This window comes from Lepisma saccharinum, chromosome 8 (assembly GCF_977018435.1).
Source record: "Lepisma saccharinum chromosome 8, izLepSacc3.1, whole genome shotgun sequence".
NCBI lineage: Eukaryota > Metazoa > Arthropoda > Insecta > Zygentoma > Lepismatidae > Lepisma > Lepisma saccharinum.
The window spans coordinates 82,001,659-82,015,128 of NC_139236.1; the positions used below are offsets into that span (position 1 = coordinate 82,001,659).

Here is a 13,470-nt window from a genome sequence, read left to right on the forward strand (position 1 = left end):
ACCCAATAGTGATAAATATAGAAATAAAATCAACAATTTTCTAGACATTGAAACATAAATAAATAACCATGAAAAGGCCAATCATTGATGATCTTAAATTAAGAGATTATCTTGTAAAAAGATTTAAGGGATGGAAATCAGAGAACCGAGGTTTTCATGAACAACACAAGCGCACAGAACAGTCTATTATTGATGCTATTGGTGAATTAGGTAAAAATATCAAAACTGTTACAGAGCAAAATCAAAATTTGATCACAGAGCTTGTACCTGTAGCTGCAAGGAACATATTAGATTATCCATTCACCCCACTTTCCAGTATTCATACACCTAGTCCTGTTGGTCCTCGAAGAATTGAAACTACTCAGGATCCTATTGAATTGGGTCTTCTTGCTCAAAAATATTTAAGCACACCTAAAGACAACAAAGATGAGGTCTTTGGTTTATATGCTGACACAGAGCGTGATGGTAGCATCATACATAGAATTGGCAATTTCAGAGTAACATTTATGGGAGATGATCTCATTGTATATTCAGAATCTCATCTTGGAGAAAAAGGTGGTTTTGTTAAATATCCCGGCACACCTGGATTGTGGGAACTGATGACTAGGAAGAGACCTGGCAGCTATAGAGATTAAGATTATAGTATTACAAAGAAATATTAATAAAATCAGATGTTCTATACCAGAACAATGATCCCACACAAAAAAGAGTCAAGTCTAGCAGTGGAGCAAAATACAACAATTTAATCAAGCCCATATGGTCACAAATCAAGACAGGTAGTGGAATCAAACAATACAACACCCTGCCTAAAGAATTTATGTGGGTTGATGATGTCAGGAAACTTGTAGATATGTTGCTGGTAATAGCTGGGGAGGAAAATACTGGCAACCACAATTTTTACAATGAAAAGGTTGGAATTATGGACATGATAAGCACCAAATTGTCTAATTTTATAGTGAATGACACTAAGGGGATTGGATATCTTATAAAAATTATTAATACTCTACCACCTAAATTTTGGAATATTTCTGAGGGTCGGGGGCTGGTTAATGACATTATAAACAAGCTGCCATTTGAACTACACATTCCAGGCTATCAGTATTGTGGTCCAGGCACAAAACTAGATCATAGATTAAACAGAGGGGACCCTGGTGTTAATCCGATAGATGCTGCTTGTAGAGACCATGACATAGCATACAACACACATTCTGATCTTGACAAGAGACATGTTGCAGACAAGAAATTAGAAGAGGCTGCATTTGGTAGATTTGTAAGCAAAGATGCTTCTTTAAGTGAAAAAATAGCAGCATTGGGGACCACCATAGCTATGAACACCAAACAAAAACTGGGGTGGGGGTTGTGAATATGTATATAATAAACCTAGGATGAAGGCCAAGGGTGTTATGTATCAGATACCTTATGCAGGTCTTAAATCTCTTAAAACTATTGACAGCCTTTTAACTAAAAAGCAGCGCAAGAAAAAAAATTCTTGTATTGCCAAGGGCGATGGTATGAAATTGTTGCTTAGTACCCCCCCAATTAAAAAAATTACAGCAATCAAGAAAAAAATCACATGTGGGGGGATTTATATTTACTATCCCTGCCATCTTAGCTGCTCTCGGGGCTGTTGGGAGCTTGGCTGGGGGATCAGCTGCTATAGCAAAAACAGTAATAGATGCCAAGAAGAATAAGGCAGAATTAGATGAGCAGAGGCGCCACAACTTAGCCATGGAGAAACAAGGCAAAGGTGTTAAGAGAGCCATGAATAAGTTTAAAAAAAACAAGAGCCGCTTACAAACCAAGATATTGAAGCTTTAATCAAGCCACTGGGCATCAAACATTTTAGAGGTGTGTACATGTCTGATTCTTTGCCAGAGCAAACACTCAACAAAGAGTGTGGCATTGTTAATTTGGATAAGTACAAAAATCAGGGCACTCACTGGATTTGCTATCTTAAATATTTAAAAAATGAGGCATTTGTGTTTGATTCATTTGGAGGTGTTCCACCTGAAAATTTAGTAAAATATCTAAAATCAGCTAATCTTTATTACAATAATGCCCGTGTTCAAAACTTCAAAGATGTTAATTGTGGACATTTGTGTTTATCTGTTCTTAGATATATGTCTCAAATAAATAAACCATCAATTGAAGATTTTCAAAAAGCCTTGTAGTATCTGAAACATCAAGGGGGTATTCCATCTCACCAGCCAAAATTCAATATTGAAACTCAAATTACATGATGACATAGTGTATCCAAAACAATAGCTCTCAGAGCATTTTATGGCATGTACTTGATCCCTAATATTACACACCACAACAACACAATTGCAGTAGGGGATCAAAAAATTGTCATCACTCCAGGGCAATATAATCTATCCACTCTAAATGCTCAATTACCCAGAGGTATAGTGTTAAGTCAAAATTCTGTCACTCACAGAGTAGAGATTGTATCTGCTACAGAAACAGTGGATCTGGGTACTATAGAAGAGCTGTTAGGATTTGAGAACAACACAAAACTTGAACCAGCCATCAAACACACTGCTATTAATATACCTAAATTCTTAGCCATAGAGACTCTGAATATTCACTGTAATGTGGCCGAGGGTATGATCACCAAATCAAATGGCATAGGCATAGGCATAGGCACTCACAAACAAACCTAATTCTGAATTTATGGAGCCAATCATCTACAATCCATCACCAACATTATATTTTCCTGTGTGTCATAATATAATAGATTATATTGAATTGATGGTCACTAATGAAAAAGAAGAATTAGTTGATTTTGCTAGAGCCACAACAACTGCAATCATAGAAATTAATATTTAAATAAAAATACATACAAAAAAAATGGAAAATATTGAGAGTTATGAGCTACAATCATTCCCCCCAAACAGGAGGACATTTGCAAATTTAAATCAACCCAACACAGAGATTGAGGTTGATCTTGATGTAGGGGATGGCTTTATACACCCCCACAGAGCAGATCTATACATCAAATTTGATGTTGTAAAGCTCGATGGTACAGATTATCCAGCAAATTCAAATATAAGATTGGTGGATAATTTTGTGCCACATCTGTTCTCTGAAATTGAGATCAGAAAACATGGTGTTGTTATAAACAGAGTGGATTATCCGGGTATTACCTCCACAGCTTTGGCCACACTAAAATTATCCAAAACCGAGGCTTCTTACTACAAAATAGGTGGATTTGAGGCTGGAGATAAAATATTATCCAAAAGCCACACAGTGCTGTTCCCCATGCGCCTGTTGCCAGGATTCTTCTCAGATTACAAAGATATTATGTGGAAGGGTGGTTACATTTAGAAGAGCTGCCAATGATAACAATACTTTGATGAGGTACAGTACATTAAACTCTACAGGGGAAGCTCTGCCTAATACCCTACCTTATGAAGGCAACTGCCTTATTCAGACTATGGAGCTAAGAATCCCGGTTGTTGAATATGAGGCCAGTTATGCTCTTAAATACAAAGCAGATATTCTAAAAAATCCACAGATTCCTCTACAATTTTATACATATCAATGTGTACAGAAGCCTGCATCTGGCACCTATTATGAGTTTGATGCTACAAATTCATTCTCCAGTATGCAATATGACATGCCAGATTTTGTGGTAGTATTGTTTCAGACTGGAAGACACAATAATCAGGAAAAAAATTCAAGTAAATTTGATAACTGCAACATCAAGAATATTTATCTTAAAAATGGCAGAAATGAGGTATTTCCTAGAGAAAATTATAATTTAGACATGTCCAAGGATGATTTCCTCAAATTATATGAAGCATTTACAGCATACAAAAGGGTCACTACTGGCAATACTGACATGTATTACACACCAGATGAATTCAAAGCACAGAGACCCATGTTTGTCATCAACACTTCAAAAAGAAAACAAGTTGTGGTTAATGACAGGACAAACATTAAAATTATCTGTGAATTCCACGATACACTCCCCGATGACACCATATGTAGTGTTATTCTCATAGGTGAAAAATCATATGTTTATGATGTAAGAAATGAGAGAGTCACAGAGCAATTCTAGAGGGCCGACTCAAACACAGAAGCCTCTTGAGTACAAGGCAATAATACCAGCATTTTGCCGTCAGGGAGGCCCACACACTCTATCAGGTTTGAAACCTGGGGGCCTCTTAATTATAAAACATATAAGCCATGGAACTATGTCTACAACACTTCTGCTTTATGCAGGAAAGCTCAAATACAGCACTTCTGCTTTTTGCAGGAAAGCTCTTACAGCACTTCTGCTTTTTGCAGGAAAGCTCAAAGACAGCACTTCTGCTTTTTGCAGGAAAGCTCAAATACAGCACTTCTGCTTTTTGCAGGAAAGCTCTTACAGCACTTCTACTTTTTGCAGGAAAGCTCAAATACAGCACTTCTGCTCTTTGCAGGAAAGCTCAAATACAGCACTTCTGCTTTTTGCAGGAAAGCTCAAATACAGCACTTCTGCTTTTTGCAGGAAAGCTCTTACAGCACTTCTGCTTTTTGCAGGAAAGCTCTTACAGCACTTCTGCTTTTTGCAGGAAAGCTCTTACAGCACTTCTGCTTTTTGCAGGAAAGCTCAAATACAGAAATATGCAATGAATATTCTGTAAGTTACACACTGGGTATATATTATCACAATAAGACAAAACCTGAATCACAATTCAGGCTTGCATGACAACATGCAAGAGGCCAATATTCTCTTTACTAAGAATTTCTCTTTGAGTTAATGACATGATGGATGGCATGCAATTTTCCCTGAAAGGGCACAGTGTAGATTATATTTCATGCATGCCAGCAGATATAATCTCCCAGGCGTGCATAATTTATTGCTGGCCGGGACATGGGATTGATCAAAGATTAGAAAGAACATGAAACACCCTGCTCTTGTCCTATTGTATTGATCGGGAAGTTGTAGAGCATGAGAAAATAAGCATTTTTGGTTTAGTTTTAAGCTTGTCAAAACAATATCAAGAAGGGCATATTTTTGACAAGCTTATAGACAACAAACTGAGAGATTCAGTCTTTGTACACATGGCGGAATCAATCTGAGGGGGGGCTCATCATTTCTACACTAGAATTCAAGATTCCTGGGATTTTGACAGAAAAACACACTGTAAACAATAAGATCATATGGGAACTTGGCATAGTTTTAAGTGTAGGCAAATCTGTCTGTTGAGGCTTCTTCTTTTCTACACTAGAATTCAGAATTATTGGGATTAAAAGCATATCACACTTGAAGAATTGGGGCATTGCCCCTCTTGACATTGTTTTAAGTGTAGGCAAATCGGGCTGTTGAGGCTTCTTCTTTTCTACACTAGAATTCAGAATTCTTGGGATTAAAAGCATATCACACTTGAAGAATTGGGGCATATGCCCCTCTTGACATTGTTTTAAGTGTAGGCAAATCGGGCTGTTCAATCAAATAACCTCTTCATTTCTACGCTATAAGTGAGTTTATAATAGTATCAATCCCACTACTCATGTGTGTTTGTGTTTCTGTACTCACACACACACACACACACACACACACACACACACACACACACACACACATGCACTTCTTACTTTGCCTTTAATTTTGCGCCATCATTATCACTTTACCGAGTACATTGTGGTGTTGCCATAACGTAAATGCTCCCTTTAAGGACAACGCATATGGCAACAAGGCAATGTCAGTTCTCATTGAGGCTCGTACCAGCGTACAGCCTCAACGGTGCATGCTACGTTGAAAATTCAAGCACATTATATTTAAAACCTTATGTTTCCAACAACTTTCCCCTCCTTCCATTTTTCGCCACCTACGCTAATAACGCAGTTTGTCCTTTGGTGTCAGACTTTTGAAACACCCTGTATATATACAGATTATAAAAAATTGAACTTATATTATTTCGTGGGCTTAGTCTGAATCTACTTTTGACGTCACCGTTGATTTCTGGAACCTCCAAAACATAAGGTTTTATCCCAAACATGATCACATAGCTGAAAGGGTTATTTTTAGACTTTTCGCGGCCATATTGAACGCCATAACTAATAATATTTGATAAAGTGGGTCTTCTTAATTTCTTATTATCATAATATAGTTATAAACTGCAAATTAGGTGGAAATAAGACGTCATGAATAATAAATAATTGCAATGAACAGGAGTAGAGTCCTTATCATGGCCGCCATTTTGAAGACGCCATTACAGACAAACGAGGGCTTAAAAAGTTGGGGTCTGGGGCGTTTTGGGCTCGGAAATTAATGTAGTATCCGCCCTCCAAAGGGCACGTTCTCCGCCGGAAGTGAAATATTCTTCCATTTTTTCTTGCTTTCCAACCCGACTAAACCATATTCCCGAGTTAGGATTGCCCCGGTACCATTTCTAATTGACTGGTTGATTGAATTGGTGTTTTAAGTCCAATTTATGCACAGTAAGGCTAAGCGGGACTGTACCTACAGTTTAAAATGGGATCCGAAGTACTATGTGTGTCCACAGCGTATCGAACCCGGTAAACCTTTATTGCAAGTCAACGACGCTATCTATCATTTCTAAATGGAGAATAGGTGTTTGATCTGTGAGGAAAATGTACAGTTACGGACATTTCCAGGTTGTACCAATCCAGTCAATAGCCTGTTAAGCAGTTAAAACCCAAAAATGTCCATGAGTGCCATTTGCGCAGTTTAGTATGGGCATGGGGTCTAAACTCCCTAGAGCAGAACATTACACAAATTGTGCTGACACTTTCAGAATGAGAATCGAAATAAGATATCTTATATACATCAATTTAGCGGTAACATGTAATGATATTTTCGTTGCATTTTCAATTATTTGATAATTTAAGGGAAATCTGTAATATTTTTCATAGAGCATGGGATAAATTGAACACAAAATACATCAATTGTATGCTGATATGAATTTCTATATCGAATAGGTTTTCAGTACTTACCACGATTTGCAGGTGTCCATGGTAGAACTGAAGGTGCTGTTTGAGCTATGAAAGTGAGATGAAGAGTTTGTTAGTTGATGACAAGTCTATATGTTGAAAACAATGTTTACCCACATTGTGGAATTCGCTAACAACATTACCAAAGGCTTGTGGAGAGAGGGGAAGTATCATAATCAATTCCCCGAAATAGCTTCGAAATAAAATTACAAAGAAGTGTGTGTATGAGCGTTGTCAGACTGGTTGTTTCGAGGAACTGCGTTATAATACTCACCTTCACACCGAGGAAGCAAATAGGCTCTAGGAACTTTTTCTTGCGTGCCCTAATATAAAGCTCAGTTGCTTCCGGATAGTTCCCCAAACCGTGGATAATTTTCATAAACAGAGTGTGATAAGTGTGTGAATTAGTTCGCATCAAGCATTCCAGGTGCCAGCACAAATGCAAAAGTTTGTAACATCAGCCACAAATGTGTATACCCAACTCATTATGAAATTCCAAATTATACACTGGTGCCCATACATGACCATGAAGCTACGCGAGATTAGATCCCTCAAATAACGTCAGGCATGAGGTATTTTTTGTAAATAACAGTTGATGATACCTCATGTAAATGTGAGCTGTATACAGTTTGACCTGTGGTTTTTGTTGGACTTTTAAGATTTCATTTTGCACTACCTCGTAACTGGTGCGTTTTCATACAAGTTAGTAGTTTCCGATAACTACAGAAAACACATTGAATTACGTGAACATTGTAATTACGTGCGATTTATAAGTTTGTTTTGAATGCTTGTTCGAATTTTGAACACGATGTTAACCATTTGTTGAAAAGACATATTTTACTTCAAGTACATTTAAGAAACAATAAACTTCCATATTTTAATTTTAAGTTGTACATAATTTTCGTAAATAAATTAAGGGAAATATATTTATTTAATGAAAATTAATATAAATTTTACAGTGTGACATTAATGTATGTATACAACTGAAATTATCTCCAAAGAGAAGAGAGACATAGAGAGGTTACTGTTAGGTAAGTGTTAAACTTATTTAAGTAGATGGAGTTAGAGAATAATTCAAACACTTACCAATTAAACCTGCCGCTTCTGCAAGAGGCTCCAAGTCTATCTCGTTATCTCCATCTTCATCTTTTGAAATGAAATTTAGATGTCGGTCAATTTGTCACACTATGATATTTGAATTACACTAAACACTTACTAAGAAAGGTCAAAATAAGAACGTACTTAACTCATAGTCATATGAACTTAAAATCTGATGTTAAAATTTGTACATTTAAGCGAAGGGAAATGTAAAGTAATATGGTTTTGAATGTTCTAGGTCTTGATGTCCATGCACTCGTGTCCTCGGCTTCTTATATATTGCCAGTAATAAATAATAATTTTGTGTGTATGCACTCTCAGACAAACTTAATATAAAATGTAGGATGGTAGTTAGTGTAAATAACAAGTTAACTATCAACAAGAAAACTTGGAATACCATATACATAAGCTTCATGATGTTAAAGGTTCAGCGTTACTGTAGTTGATTTCGACAGTCTCATTATAGTGTACATTGACGTGGCATCGAGCTATAGAGACGAATGCAGTGCATTCATTTGGTTATTTTGCAGCTGGACTATACAGCCAGCAACACTTCTGGGTTGTAGCTATCCCACAGAACCCAAAAGTGTCCATGGCTGTACCAACATACCTCGGCACTCATCACATTGTTTTATCTGGATAAATTTATTTTAATTATTAATTTTTAATTAAAATATATTAGAGGACTCACCAAGGACTCCTAGGTTTTCGGCTATACCAGGAGATGCAGCGTAGGATTCTGTCGTTCCAGTTGATTCTAAAAAGTAAATATTATATATTAATGTTCGCTCTGCTAGAATCCATGCAGCAAAACATTTATATATCCTGTAAATTTAGTTTTCACAATTATATATCCCGTAAATTTAGTTTTTACAAGTGGAGAGAAGCTTTGTCTGGCGATGTAATCTAGGTGGACCACATTTCACCTCGTATTTTTTTCCTTTAGAAATAGTACTTTTGGGAATAAGTTGTGAGTTGAAGATGTAAGGGGCGATGGGTGGGGGTCGTGGGGGGTCAGTCCCTACACTTTTTGCAACTTTTTCTCCGCACTATGCTAAATCTTATGTACCAAGAAAGAGTAAACTCTTCTTGACTTAAAGTTTTGGCACCTTGCCCGCTCCCCCCTAATTTTGGAACCAAATCGTCGACAGTGTAGGTGGCTAATACCATTAACTATTTATATATATACATATATATATATATATATATATATATATATATATATATATATATATATATATATATATATTGCATCATAAAGATAGTTCACTTCGTACTGTTGTAGAAACTGCGTGCACTACGTATTTCATGTTGAAAGGGAAACTATATTTTTAAAGTATCGTCTTTATATGGAAGAATGTTTGCACATCTTTGTTTTTCAAAATCGCCATTCTGTGTGTTGTTTCTGTGAAGCAATTGTTGTATAAGTACTATTATTCACAAAGTTCAAAAATGTTTTTTTTAAATAAACAACGTTATTCAGAAAATTGCTGTCACTTTAACATTAAATTATATTTCGCTCTCTTTTCGAAGTGCAACAACTACTTTAATTTTTGTGTAAACACTATTGTCTCGTCAACACTACGATACTATTAGAAGTAGTAGCTGCTTTGAATATTTACTTTTTAAATAACTAATGATTCTGTGTGAAAATAATGTGCTGTTAGACTTTTCGATACTTTCCACAATTGAAAGGTTAGCTGGAAGAAGGGCATAAATCAGAAAATATTGTTTGGAGGTGATCAAGACAATATATTTGAACCTGGCATCTTTTTCTGAGAAATGGCAATATATATTTATTTTGCAGCAAGAGATGCAGGGTACAGATAGTTTTCGCTGATTACCTCCAAACTATGTTTTGTTAGGCCCAGGCCCATCTGAACCTTCTTGGTCTCTCAGTGGTTGAATGTCCACTCATTCTTCTAGTTGTATCATAATGGCTCTAATTTGAGATTCGTCATACCTAAAATTATACATTTACTTTCTGGTAAATTTAGAGCATCTTCCTTTATAAAATATACAGCGATTATATGTTCACTCAGTTGCTTAATTGAATGAGAATCATTATTTATGTTTGGTGAGCCTCCCCCATGAAGTAGTGGTAACGTCGTCGCCTTGTAATTAAGGGATCCGGGTACGATACCAGGTGGAGACGCATATTGATTCCAATCCCACTTTCAATTGTAGGCCAGTAACCAAAATGTTATAGTATATGAACGGAATGTAATACTAACTGGGGCATGCAGATATATGCACGCACGGTCCACCGTCCGGCTCTTTCAACACGTGGTCGTCTGTGTCACAGAAGCATGTCGGGATGCAGACCTGGATACACTTGTTTTTCCCTTTTGTGACGTCATCGCAGCTTTTGGGTTCGCATTGTTTCCCACAGGGAAGGAATTTCATGCCAGGGTCGCACTGATCTGGAAAATAAAATATAATTAAAGGTAGTGATAAATATCAGAGATTTATATAAAGGTGTAAATGAGTTTAGAAAGGGGTGGCAACCTAAAGTAAACTTGATAAAAGATAAAGACGGTGATTTTCTAGCTGACCCAAGCGATATTCTAAATAGATGGAAGAACTACTTTAATGACCTTTTAAATGTCCATGTAGGAGATAAATCAGAAGTAAATGAAGTCCACACAGCAGAACCTTTAGTTCCAGAACCTAACTTGACTGAAGTTAAAGATGCTATTAAAAGGCTAAAGAATAACAAAGCACCTGGCATTGATTTAATACCAGCTGAGTTAATTAAATATGGTGGAAATTCATTAATATGTCAAATTCATAAATTAATTTGTTTAATATGGAATAAAGAAGAAATCCCTCAACAGTGGAAAGAATCCATAATTGTTCCTGTGTTTAAAAAAGGTGATAAAATGAACTGCAATAATTACCGTGGAATTTCTCTACTCTCAACAACGTACAAAATATTGTCTAACATTCTTTTAACAAGACTAACCCCATATGCTAATGAAATTATAGGTGATTATCAATGTGGATTTAAACGTAACAGATCAACTACAGATCAGATTTTTCACATCAGACAGACACTTGAAAAAAGTGGGAATATAATCAAAATGTCCATCAGCTATTCATTGATTTCAAAAAAGCATATGATTCGGTCAAAAGATATAAATTATATAATATATTAGTAGAGTTTGGAATACCTAAGAAGCTTGTTAATATGATAAAAATATGCACGAGTGAAACGGAAAGAAAAATTCGTGTGGGTATTAATATGTCTGACAAATTTACAATTCATGATGGGTTAAAACAAGGAGATGCATTATCTCCATTGCTCTTTAATTTTGCCTTAGAATATGCTGTTAGGAAGGTAAAAGAAACTAAAGAAGGACTAAAATTAAATGGTGTGACTCAGTTGTTAGCATATGCACATGATGTAGACTTATTAGGGGATGATATAAATACAATTAAGAATAATGCTAAAATATTTTTCAAAACTGCTTAAGAGATAGAGATAGGTTTGGAAGTTAACAAAGAGAAAACTAAATATATGCTTACAGGCCGAAACCAAGTGTTAGGTAATAATCCAAATCTAATTATTGATAACAACTCGTTTGAACCAGTTTCCAAATTCAAATACTTAGGAGTAATATTAACAAATGAAAATTATATTAAAGAGGAAATAAAAAGTAGGCTTAATTCAGGAAATGCATGTTCCTTCTCTCTTCATAAACTTTTGTCTTCTCGTTTAATATCTAAAAAACTAAAAGTTAAAATATACAAAACAGTAATTTTGCCTGTAGTATTATATGGATGCGAAACTTGGTCCCTTACATTGAAAGAGGAACATAAATTGAGAGTATTTGAAAATAAGATCCTTAGGAAAATCTTTGGACCTAAAAGGGATGAGGAGACAGGTGAGTGGAGAAGGTTACATAATTTAGAACTACATAATTTGTATTCATGTCCAGATATTATTAGAATAATTAAATCAAGAAGACTTAGGTGGGCAGGCCACGTGGCACGAATGGGAAAGGAAAGAGGAGCTTACAGGATTCCTGTTGGGAAACCTGATGGTAAGAGACCTGTAGGAAGGCCAATACGAAGATGGAGGGACAACGTTGAGATGGACCTAAAGGAAATCGGTAGAGATGGAAAAGAGTATATAGATCTTGCTCAAGATAGGGAAAGATGGAAGGCCTGTGTTGCTGCAGCTATGAACCTTCGGGTTTAAGAAGACTAGAGAGTTAGTTAGTTAGTTAGTTACGTAGTGATAATGGTGTTCTGTTAATATGATAACTAAGGCCAACCTCACACCGAATCCGACGCGACGCTACGAGTCATATTTGTTGCAAACCTACTCGGGGAACGTTTAACATGGGATCTTATGAACCGCCGCACACCGGACATACAGGGGGACATGCGAATCCTTTCTTCAGTGCATCACCTGCATGTGACTCATCACTGAATTGTTTGACAGCCTATATTATATATATAGGTTAGGTTTGAAGCTGCGGTCAAGGTTAAAATTGGAGCTTGATTACAAAATGTATCGTACATTGTACAAGAAAAGCAATCTTCAGGCCAGTTTCATATTTATTGCTCGACTGACAATGTGTTTGCGAATGAAAAATTTTCCTTTTTTGCAGGGGTTCATCTTCTGGTGGATTCATGTGTAAACGGGAAATATATTTACAAGGAAATCTACTCTCTTTTGAGAGGAGATAAATTAACATAATGAAAAATAACTAGAAATACAATGTGAGAAAAAGCTACGCAATTGATTACACATTTCCTCACACAAAAAAGTGTATCCAAAGCTACAATGGCTTTACTGAAATGTCATGTTTTCACGTATTTGTTAGTGAAGTTTTCATACAACATAATTAGTTTTTGTACAAACAAAATACCAAAAGTAAATTATATTTACATATTAAGTGCCAAAACGGTAAGGGAATAGAAACATCCCTGGTTGTAATGAAAATTAACTTTTGTTGCCAGGAATAATTGGCTCCCTGACCTCCTTCCCCGTTACCTCGAGCACACTGTCGTGTAACACCCTTCCCAACTTTATTGTTGTTAGCAATTTGTAACGTTATCTTGTCATGAAACACTACCGTGGATGGAATTAAAGTAGTCGACACCTCCTTTGCCCTCTTATTCTTGTATGAATAACACAACTCGTCTTGACTCGTCGTGTCGCTTTGTATCTCGTCGTGTTGCGTCGAGTCGTGTCATGCCGTGCCTTTTCCCTTTGCTATCACTTTGTATGTATTTTAATTTAATACATTATGTTTCAGCAAACTTTCTCAAACTGTTTATGGTAAAAAGCGAAAGGTGCTCTGCTTCACCGGGAATTTGACACGAAATCTTTTGACTACAATGTTAAAAATTTATAATGCCTTCATGTGATACATTTCTTTTCTATTTTTACCCTGATTGTGAGTGAAACGTGGA

General features: G+C 36.2%; 1 protein-coding gene across 9 annotated transcripts in view; it reads right to left on the bottom strand.

Moving 5' to 3' along the window:
* LOC145991588 (uncharacterized) overlaps nt 1-13,470 on the bottom strand; it is a 63,055-nt gene that overhangs the window by 12,668 nt on the left and 36,917 nt on the right. For all 9 annotated transcript variants that reach the window (XM_083127647.1, XM_083127646.1, XM_083127642.1 and 6 more), the window contains 4 exons: nt 10,278-10,466; nt 8,735-8,800; nt 8,032-8,091; nt 6,949-6,993 (listed from right to left, as the gene is read on the bottom strand). In XM_083127647.1, coding sequence (XP_082983773.1) covers nt 6,949-6,993; nt 8,032-8,091; nt 8,735-8,800; nt 10,278-10,466 — 360 coding nt within the window. The remainder of the gene's footprint in view (nt 1-6,948; nt 6,994-8,031; nt 8,092-8,734; nt 8,801-10,277; nt 10,467-13,470) is intronic.